Below are 10,230 nucleotides of genomic sequence, written 5' to 3'. Positions count from 1 at the left end.
TTCACCCACGGCTCTTCCCTCCTGGGCAGCCTCTGCAAGAACCAAACTGAGGGAACAAACAGCACAGCTTGTTTTGGGGGAGGAGGCTCCTCCCCTCGAGGTGTTTATTATTAGTGTTTTCTCCCTAGAAATATCCTACAGCTCAAAAGGAAGTGGTGGGATTGAGAGAAATGTGAGTGAGGGTTAACAGTGCCTTTCAGCCTTTGAAATCCATGAGGTCGTATGCAACAGCAGCACCTGCCCTGAACCACGCTACCTCCAGCCATGCCTTCGGTACCCAGCAAATGACTGCAAAGTATGCCCAAAGGCATCTTTTCATCTTCTTGCTGGCACCCACTTTTTGCCCACCAAACCCCTTCAAGATGAGGCTCACACACACATCTGCTCAGAGTTCTGCCTTTTATTTAGGAAGAGGCCCAGGGAGCTGCTGGTGCATGATTAAGGGAACAGACCTAAAGCTGATGGAGAGATGTGGCAGAGGAATGACTGTGCCTGGGTGCTGCTCCCTGCTGTGGCTCAGGTGCTTGGAAGACAATGGCAGCACCTTACTGCTTCGATCTTCAGAACATTATTGGGGCACAATGAGTAGGTCACCTCGTCCTCACTCACCCCCGATGGCAGGCTGATTTCCTGAGAGATGTTTTTGTAGTTATACTCCTTCCCTCTTGAGGTGGTGAACTCCTCCTCGTGCTCCGCTACCACCTCCACCTTCCCATCTTTCACTGTTACAGAGACTTCCTTAGGGTCAAAACCCTTCATGTCTATCAAAGCTAAAAGTCTGTGATCATGGAAAGAATGTACCATCTTGTTAAGTCTTCTTTGCATGCTGGAATAAAAACAAGAGGACAGCCTTTCAGTCCAACTCACAGAGGAATGTGTGGACCAACTTCAGGACAAGAGAAATAAATAGGAAACTACTGGATCCCTATTCATGCTGATGCACAGCACTTGGGGGGGTGTCTGCACCATCAGAAGGAGCTCCCACCTGCATGCCACAGGAGTCAGGAGTACTGTACTGTCCTCTCTTGGGATGGGGCAATTGAGGAGCTGAAAAGCTCTTTCACCTAATACAGAGAAGCCAGCACTCCTCTTTTACACGTACATACCACCATGAAGTCGTGTGTGTCCATCCTACACCTTGTCCTACATTTTGAACAGTTACAATAGATCACATTTTCTAGTGAGGAGTTTTGTTTAAAGAAATCAGTGGATAGGAGACACACTGGCAAAAAAAAAAACCCAAACCCAAATGACCCTGCAGAGCTGGGCTGGAGGCTCACTGAGCCATTAAAATGGTTTTGAATACTGTCAAACAGTGATTCTGCTCAACCAGAGGGCTGGCTGTTATTGAAACCATTGGAAAGTGGGCAATGGAAGGGTCACCTCAGATACAATAGCTAGATTGGACCCAAGGCAACAAAGTAATGTCACGGTGTTATGGAAGAGGAAATAGGGCGAGCAATGAGGGAACCATGACCACTAAGATGAGAAATCCCTAACAAGTAGTTCATTAGCCAGGTACCCCCATTTCAGCAATCCTACTTAAAGCCTGCAGTGATTCAACCTGGTGTGGTGATTTTGGGATGTGTTTTCTGTGCTCTCTGAGAGCTGGCTCCTCCACCTGTTCCTTTGGTCTTTATATTGCTGGTCAGAGGAGAACAAATGTGCTGAGGAGAACTGGAGCTTCCCAGCATTTTTTGGGAACAGGGATAGCTGAATTCCCCAGCGCGATGGGCTGAAATCCTGCTGTAGTGTGTTTTCAGATAGCAGTGGTATGGATTTGCATTCAAACCAGCAAGGTGTCCCAAGCGTGGCAGGGCTGGGGGGAGCCTGGCACTCAGGGAGAGCACGCCCCAGCATCCCATGGCCCATTCTGAGCCACCCCCAGCTTCCATTCAGACTGACTTTCTATTTCTTTATTGGGATTTTGGTGTGCAATGATTCTGCAAGGGGATGCTTCACCTGCCCAGCTCTGGTACCCAATGTACAGGTGAAAACCTGGACACAGGCACCAGTGCTGTAACACCTGGGTTTTGAAATCTGCCGCTCGACAGAGCAGCATGTGGGCTGCGGCTACCAGCTAAGTTTAAACAGACCCCACAGCAACTTTCAGTTTTGCTGAAGTCAAAGTAAAATTAACCCAGAAGTCAGGCTTTTTCCTCTACCTTCCCTCTAACACATGTGGCAGACTGTGGGATGGTACCTGCTGCACCATGAGTAACAAAAATGTCACACTTTTAATTGCCAAGATGAAGGTCGCATCATCTCCAGGTCCAATGTAAGTGAACTCAAACCGAGGCTTGAGTCTGGGGAGAAAATGCCAATGCATCAAGAGACTCCCACTGCTGAACAATGGATGACCAAGGGACTTCTTAATCCTTGAGGTCTCTCAATGTTTGGCGGTGCCTTCACCCATATGTTTCATCCTTCAACAACTCCCTGTAGGGCTACCTTTGGATTTTATCCCTATTAGAGTCAATCTTGAACTCCATTAACAAAACAAAATCATCACACCAGTGGTCAAAATGGAGATGTAGAAGTCCTGACACTTATTCCTACTGTATGAGATGGGAAAATACGGACATGTCTGTGGTGTGGTGCACCCCACAGGCAGTCACATTTTGGCTAATTATGAAGATAATTACGTTTTACCATATTTAAACTAATTTTATGTTGAAGATGGACTTTGTTCCACAGCTGAACAGCTTTGGATCTTGTGTACCGTACTTCAGGTGCAGTTTGTGACATGGTTGATACCACAGCGCCATGGTCCAAATCCTTTTTGGCACAGGTGCTGCCTGCATGGCTCCTCTCAGGCTGCCTGGCCATGCCTTCCCATTCCCCTTTCAACTAACTTCTCTGAAGGTGGCTATTTCTCTCCTGTCCTGCTTATCTGTTTACACCTCTGCTCCTGGTTCTGATAACAAGCCTCCCTTCATCCCATCTTAAAGGGTGCAGGTGCCTGCCAAAAGCAGGGAAATCACTGTTACCTCTTGAGCTCCCGCTCCATGTCCATCCTTGCTGTGACGGCCCTTCTCTCCCAGGGGCAGGCATCAGGCTGGTGCAGGCAGCAGGGCCGCACGTGGTGCGGGCAGCATGTAGGCAGATCCTCGCGGAGCTGCCGCAGGTACAGGTCCAGCAGCCTCATCTCGCTCTGCATCTCTCTCTCCACCTGCCTCAGATCCTGCCTGGCTTCTTCCAAAAGGCGATTGTGCCACGACATCGTGCTGCAAAGTGCATCGGGGCTGCAGCTGCAGCAGCTTGCACTTGCCAAGGGGAAAAATTGCCTCGAGCTGTGTCGGAGGTGAGCGTATGGGCAGCGCTGGCGGTGCTCCTGCAGCCTTGCACCAGGCTCATTGTGACATCGTGGAAGCACCGACACATCACAGCTCCACAGTTGCCATGGGAAGCGCAGCCCAGCTCCATGCACAACTGCACCTTCCTCCTGCTGCAGCTCCCACCATGGACCAGGGGAGCTTGAGGCACGGCAGGGATGTGTTTGCAATGGCCGGGCAGTGGAGCCATGGGCCATAGGGAGTGTGACTCGGGTGAGGTTTCACACACAGCGCTGCTTCAGCATGGCTGTCCATGCTGTTCCCCTCTCCTGCCCCGGCACACCAGCGCAGACAGAATGCAAGATGCCCATTTCCACTCCAGACAGAAACCACCATGAATACAGCCCAGGTCTCCACTCAGGCTTTTAACCTCGGTCTCCTCTTTAAACTTGTGGGGATTCCCATTCCCAGGTCCCGACCACCACTGCCTTGGGAGAAGGGAAATAAATGCACACTCAGCAGCAGGCTGCTGCCAACCTGCTGAAAAACCGCATCCCCCTGCAGCCTTCCCCTCCTCTCTGCTTTTGCTGCTCTTTACCACAGCCTCAAACAAAAGGTATAAATTAAAGAAAGCTGCAATTGCTCTTTATGGCTTTCCCCTACGTGAAAGTGCTCTGCACAAGGTGTTGGATACGTGAAGCCTATGTGTGTTTTGCTGGCACGCAGCATGGCCTGCCGTGGTGCTAGGCAAAGGCAACCAGAAGCATCGGGATGGTCTGTGGGGTGCTGGCAGCCCCGGGGAGCACCAGCAGCTCCCCCAGTGAGTACCAGGGAAAGGTGAGGTGCTCACAGTGTGGTCCAAGAAGTCTCTTTGTGCCTGGTGTGCAGTAAACCATCCACACGCTGTTTATTCAGGCCTGGGTGCTCGGTTGGACTTTCCACACATCATGGACACCCAGTACTGGCTTTCCCATTGCTTTTGTACACAGAATTACACGGTGGTACACTGCCCATTACAATGATTGGTTGTACTCTACATAGAATTATATTTACTGTCGCATTCCTTCTAATCACTACGCTTGTTCAGAGGAGGGGACTTCAGCCCTGGGGGTCTTTTTGACCTGCGGGTGTGAGTTTTAGTATTATAATGAAGGCACTTTTACTTCAGGACACCTTAGAAAGTTAGTTTCATTGCCAAGTTGGTTAATTGAATGGTCACTTTGCCTGGAGCAGACCACTCCAACCAAGCATTGGGCTAGGTCATCCTGTCAGAGTCCTGGGGTACAGACCACAGGAGCCATTGCAAAGCAAAGGCACCAAACAGCAGGCTGTGTCAAATACAGCTTCTGCAGGAAAAGCAGCAGCTTGAAACCGATTTCAAGTTAAACCTCCCTGGTGCAGGAAATGAGGGGGATTGAGGATTCACCATGCACCCCGCAGGAGAGCAGGGAGGCTGCAGGCAGAGGTGCCTGCGGGGTGCGTCTTTATCTAATGATAAAGTTTGTCACCAACAACCCTTCTGAGCATAAATGTGCGATTTGATGGTGATACCACAACAGCAACAGGTTGCATGGAGCATGTTTTCCCTTACAGATGCCAAGCCAATGGTGTGGGATTCTGTGATGAAAGGAGATACTAGCAAGTCCTTCTGAGGCCAGGCTTGATATCTCCATAGTCTGGGGAGAGGTACATAGGTGACCCCTAAACTGACTTTAGTTTTTGGCTAAATGCTCTAAACCATCCAGAACGTAGGCCTTGCCTCCCTCTACCTTCTCTCTGCCTTACCTCCCAGCCTTCCCTCATGGCCTTGCTTCTCTCTGAAAAGATGGCGGTGCAGCTGGCATCTTCTGCAGCCTCACCAGGAGTAGGTGACTGGTGAGGCAGCTGAGGACATCTTAAACAACTCAGTGCTCTGTCAAATTCCCACAGCCCCAAAAAGCCTGTTGGGCCCATGCATCAGGCTTGCTGTTTAGTGGGCATCAGCTCACAGGGTTTTCCATGAGCCTCCAGGGTGACAATGGGCTATGGGCCACTCCACTCACTGTGGTGTTTGTTTGCTGTGCTAAATACCCAAACAAAAACAGCCTGCATGGTGGCTTGTGAGAGAGATGGTGGCCACAGAGTCCATCGGATGAGGGTGTTTCACCTCTTCCCACAACGCAGGGCTAGAGGCAGGTGAAGGATGAAGGTCCTACTCCCCAGCTTCCTCCAGCCCACCTGGGCTGGGGTGAGCAGCTGTGTCCCACCACCACATACCACCAGCCAAGGACAACACACAAGCTCCCTGTCTGCCAAGGCTGTGAGGTCAGGCTCCTGAAGGCAGGCACTGTGTCTTAAGGCATCACCATAAACAGGTAAGACTTTCTGAGGCCACTGGGTCTCCACCAGAGACATGCATCTGCTCCTGCAGGGCAATGAGGAAGACTCAAGGAATCCCCAGGTTAGGAGAAAAAAGAGTAGTGCAGGTGGAGCCGTTAAGAAGACATCTCTTCAGCAAAGCTGGAATGAGAGATCACCGGCCTTCCCCTTTCACTCCGTTTCTCCAGCTGGTGAGCTGCAGAGGTGGCACAGGAGCCAGCCAAGTAAACGGGAAGTGGGGCCACAGCTGTGTGGAACAGCTTCTCCAAAATGCCTGCTCCTTCTCCAGCCACTTCCGAAGACACACAGCCCTGGAACAAAGGGCTGGGCTCCTGACTCATGAGGAGCCGTCCAATTCACAGAAGCTGCTCACTCCAGAGACAAGTTAATGTGCCATGTGTTAAACAGGCATTTCTTGATGGGCTGCTTCCCTTAGCCAGAGCCACGTCCGCTCTTTCCCTTCCTCCTCAGCTTCCCAGCACTGATGTATCGTCCCGGGCTTGACCAGCCCCAGATGGGAGCAGGCTGATGGCCGAGCCAGGCGTGACAATCATGTTGGGAAGCATCACACACCATGAGTAATGCTGCTGGTGCCTCTGGGATGTATCAGGAAGAGCTTTGTGCTGCAGGAAGGCGAGCTGCTCTGTAATTATTTCCTGTGAGCTGCGGGAGAGCTTGCCTGCCCTTCTGGGCATGGATGAGTAATTACAAGCAGAGTAACCACCCATGTGCAGGTGACTTGGCCAACATCACTGCTGAGCTAGTGACTCCTCAGGCACGGGGAAGTGGCACCCACATTTACGTGGGTCTGCCTAGCTGGCCACACTTGAAAAGGGCACCAAACATGGCTGAGAAGGTATGTGGAAGGATGGGAATTGCTTTGATCACAGGTCAGCTCCACCTTGAAGGTGTGCTGTCATTTCATGAATTAGTTCAGCTCCATTTCCATAGGGAAAGGAGGGACTTCTGCCATGCGGTGTGTTACTCCAGCTGCTGGGGGGGTAGTCCCAGTACTCCCTCTAGCAAAGAGGGTCTTTTAGCGGTTCTCCTTCACTGCAAGTCACCCATTGCTGTAAATGCAGTGAGCACATTGCCGGCAACATGCTGATATGTGGATGCAGCTGCAACATGAAGAATTACGAGGGTAAAAGTGCTCTGGTATGATGCAGGCTTCAGCTTATTCAGGCTCCTGCCCAGTAAAGTCAAGGTGACTTCTGCTAAGATCTGGCAATGAAACATTTGGAGCTGTCAAGGAAATGAGTTCCCTATCAAGCCTAACTTGCACATACTGTTTTGAAATGGTCTTTTCTTATCTGTGGAATAGGACATTCTCCAGCTTTGAGTCTGCTGCACTCCCAGGGAGCCTGCACGGTCACATCAAACCCAGTGTGAGGAGGAGGATGATGAAGGACTGCAGAGACCACAGCATCCATCTCTGATCTGACCCTTGTCAGTCTCACAGATTGTCTTCAACTCACTCCCATGATGATCTTAGAGGCAAAATTATCCCAACACAGCTAAGCCAAACACAGCGGAGGTTCTTTGGCTCATTGTTTCTGAGCCCTTTAGCATCCCTGGCTGTCAAGATCTTCCTGACACCATGAAGCCAAGAACCTTTTATTAAAATGTGAAAGCAGAGTAGAGGGACGGAAACTGGAAGATGTCCTTCAGACCACTGCCAGGTGTGACTGCCTTCCCCTGTCCTCACTGTGGAGCCAGGGACCTCCCCACTCAGGGTCAGGGGCGTCTATGGAGATGGACCTTAGGATTCTCCAAATGACATGAAACTTGCAAAAAAAAAACAAACCAACAAAAAAAAAAAACCAACCCTAAACCCACCGAACCCAAAATATAACCCTAAGGACTGGAAGCACTGCTGCCTTCATTGCCCTGCCAAATATAATGCCTGAAAAAAACGGTTATTTCAAAGCCTCTCTTGGTCTCTTTTAAGCAAGAACAGATCAAGTACAGCAAGTACTGATCAATTCAAACAGAGTTTGCCCAATGCTTTTTCAGACCTAGCAGGTTTCAACAGTGTCTGACATCCTGATTTACAGATATCAGCCAGGATCTCTTAACACCCCAACCACATTCTTAAGCACGCTGTAAGGATATCACTTTAAGCCCAGACTGGACTAACCCTCGTACAGAAAGCCAGCCATAGCTTAACTGTGAATGCATACAGCATACAGAGCCCTGCAACTGAAAACAGGTAACCATGTGCTCAAATGGCTAATAATGATCGTTTTCCCCTCTCCTAATTTCCATATGGAACAGAAGCAGCTAGCCATGTAACTGTGCACCCATGTGTCCAGCCAAGCGCTGCTGAAAGGCTTGGAGAAGACCCAGGGTTTCAGGCTCCAGCTCAGCCTCCTGCTCTTCAGAGTGCCATTGGCTTCTCATACAAACCTGCAGAATTAACTCCTGGGGATGGGATTTCTGGATTCCCAACACACTATTAATGTAAATGATATCCTTTATTTATGTAAAGGATATCCTTTGATATCCTCTTGGTTTTACCAACAGATTTAACACTCTTTAACCTTCATGGGGAAAAAAAAAATCATGTTATATCAGCAACTGCTTATTACATCTTTCCTCAAGGAATTCTTTCTCCACTTGAAACTCATAATGGAGCGATTGAATTCCTTCAATTCAAATTTAAATGATTTGTTGAATATTTTACACTGACTCACTTCTCACTCTGCTGCTGCGACACTGACGTTTAGTCAGCTTTAAAGGAGTTTTCTTTTCCTTTTTTTCCTAGTGCTATCCTGTCCTGGGTTCAGCAGCAGCAGTCATTTTTCTCCTTCTTAGTAGCTAGTGCAGTGCTATGTTTTCATTTTTTGGCCTGGGAAGAGAGCTGATAACGCCGATGTTTTTTGCTGCTGCTCAAATGTTTGGTCTGGCCAAGGACTCATGCTCTGCCAGAGAGGAGGGGAGGCCGGGAGGAAGCAGAGACAGGACACCTGACCCAAACTGACCAAAGAGGTATTCCATACCACAGCATGTCACACCCAGGATGTAACGACAGTTCTTTTTGGCGCCCAACGTGGGGCACGAAGGGTTGAGATTAACAACAGAGATGCTCGGATTAATAGTCGTCACAATGCTGATTTATTGGCTCTCAAAGTTGTTCTTCTTGATCTCACAGTTTCAGAATGCTGTACATTACTTAGAGCCGGTATTTGCTGTGTTAGTCTTTATCAAGTGTGGGGCTTGGGCTAAGGTTCTTGTTTCACTGTACTTTATGGCAAAGACTTGTAATACGAGTGGGCTCCGGCAGCAGGGCGGGATGAACATGGCCATGGACTTGTACCCGGCCGTCCCGCTGCTCTTCACCGCCCTGGCCCTTGTCCTCGCCTCTGTCCTTGTGAGGCTGCGGGGAGCCGAGGGGGAGCGGCCCCGGGAGCCGGCGGCGGCCGAAGCGGCCCGGGAGAGCGGCCCCGGGGACCAGGCGGCGGCGGGAGCGGGGCCCGAGGCCTGGAGGAAGGCGGCTGCTGAGCAGCGGGGGGAGGCGGCCGAGGAGCCGAGCCCCGCGGAGGAGCCGAGCCCCGTGGAGGAGCCGAGCCCCGCGGAGGAGCCGAGCCCCGCGGAGGAGCCGAGCCCAGCCCCGCGGCGGCCGAGAGCGTCCCCCGGCAGCCGCCCGCCGAGCCCCAGGAGGATGCAGGAGCGCAGGCAGCATTTCCCAGCACGGCAGAGGAGGAAGAGCTGCACCCGGGAAAAGAGAAGCTGGTGGTGGGAGAGCCGGCAGGCACAGCAGCTGCACCAGCCCAGGGACAAGCACAGCAGCGTCATTGGAGAGTTCTGAAGGGTTTGAATGGCCTGTGGGTACCCTTGGGACCTGCCTGCTGATTGTGATGGGGATCAGCATGTTGGCACACACACAGAGGGTGTTCTATCTACGACCATTTTGTATGATCTTAAAAGTTAAGCAGAGTCAGGTTTGGGTCTTGTCTAGGGTTAGACAAAGATATAGGAGGACCAGGAGATTTATCCCAAGGCTGGACAGTCATGAGTGGCAGGGTGTGTGGGGACAGTATGGACAAGTATCCAGGCCACTGGGCCGCTCCAGTGCTTTGGAAGCATCGGAGATGGAAGGCAGCTCTATGGAGTGCCCAGCAACAAGCTGCAGAAACTGCTGAAGGGGAGGGTGAATTATTTTGAGCCTGGTGGGCCCATGGCACTTGAGGCCATCGGGGCAGAGATGCAACATAGAGATGGACTCATGATCGAGGGGTGGACTTAGCAATGGACACTATTGCCCAGGTTATTCACGAGTGTGAACACTGCACACAGCCTCTCCTGCTCTGGGAGACTGTTACAAGAGATGGAGCCTGCCATCATGGATCAGATGGACTCAGCAGCTTTATAGGGACTGGTCCATGCACTAAGAGTGTACTGAGATAAGAGTGATGGTATATTGAAAATGTGGGATCTGAGCATGACGTGAATGGTGTGGAATAAGGGGTGGATAACGCAGTAGTGATTTGTGTTATACCTTAGTTACTAAACTGTTCTTATCTCAACCTGTGGGAGTTGCATTCTTTTCGATTCTCCTCTCATCCCTCCAGGAGGAGGGGAAGGGCAAGAAAGG

At 50.8% G+C, this 10,230-nt stretch overlaps 1 protein-coding gene across 1 annotated transcript; it reads right to left on the bottom strand.

Annotated features, from left to right (window-relative positions):
- Positions 1 to 453: 453 nt before the first annotated feature.
- Positions 454 to 3,223, bottom strand: ODF1 (outer dense fiber of sperm tails 1). Its single transcript, XM_065669150.1, has 2 exons — positions 2,991 to 3,223; positions 454 to 826 (listed from the first exon to the last, which is right to left on the bottom strand). Exons 1-2 carry the CDS (start codon positions 3,221 to 3,223, stop codon positions 517 to 519), a joined length of 543 nt encoding a protein of 180 aa, XP_065525222.1. The 3' UTR covers positions 454 to 516.
- Positions 3,224 to 10,230: the final 7,007 nt, after the last annotated feature.

This window comes from Lathamus discolor, chromosome 2 (genome assembly GCF_037157495.1).
Source record: "Lathamus discolor isolate bLatDis1 chromosome 2, bLatDis1.hap1, whole genome shotgun sequence".
NCBI lineage: Eukaryota > Metazoa > Chordata > Aves > Psittaciformes > Psittacidae > Lathamus > Lathamus discolor.
Note: the sequence above shows the minus strand (reverse complement) of the source record. Positions and strands in the feature narration are given on the sequence as shown.

Coding starts and splice junctions, on each gene's coding strand:
- ODF1 (XM_065669150.1), bottom strand. CDS start 3,223: ATGTCGTGGCACAATCGCCTTTTGGAAGAAGCCAGGCAGGATCTGAGG. Junction 827..2,990: donor ATGGAGCGGGAGCTCAAGAG/GTAACAGTGATT, acceptor TTTTTATTCCAG/CATGCAAAGAAGACTTAACA.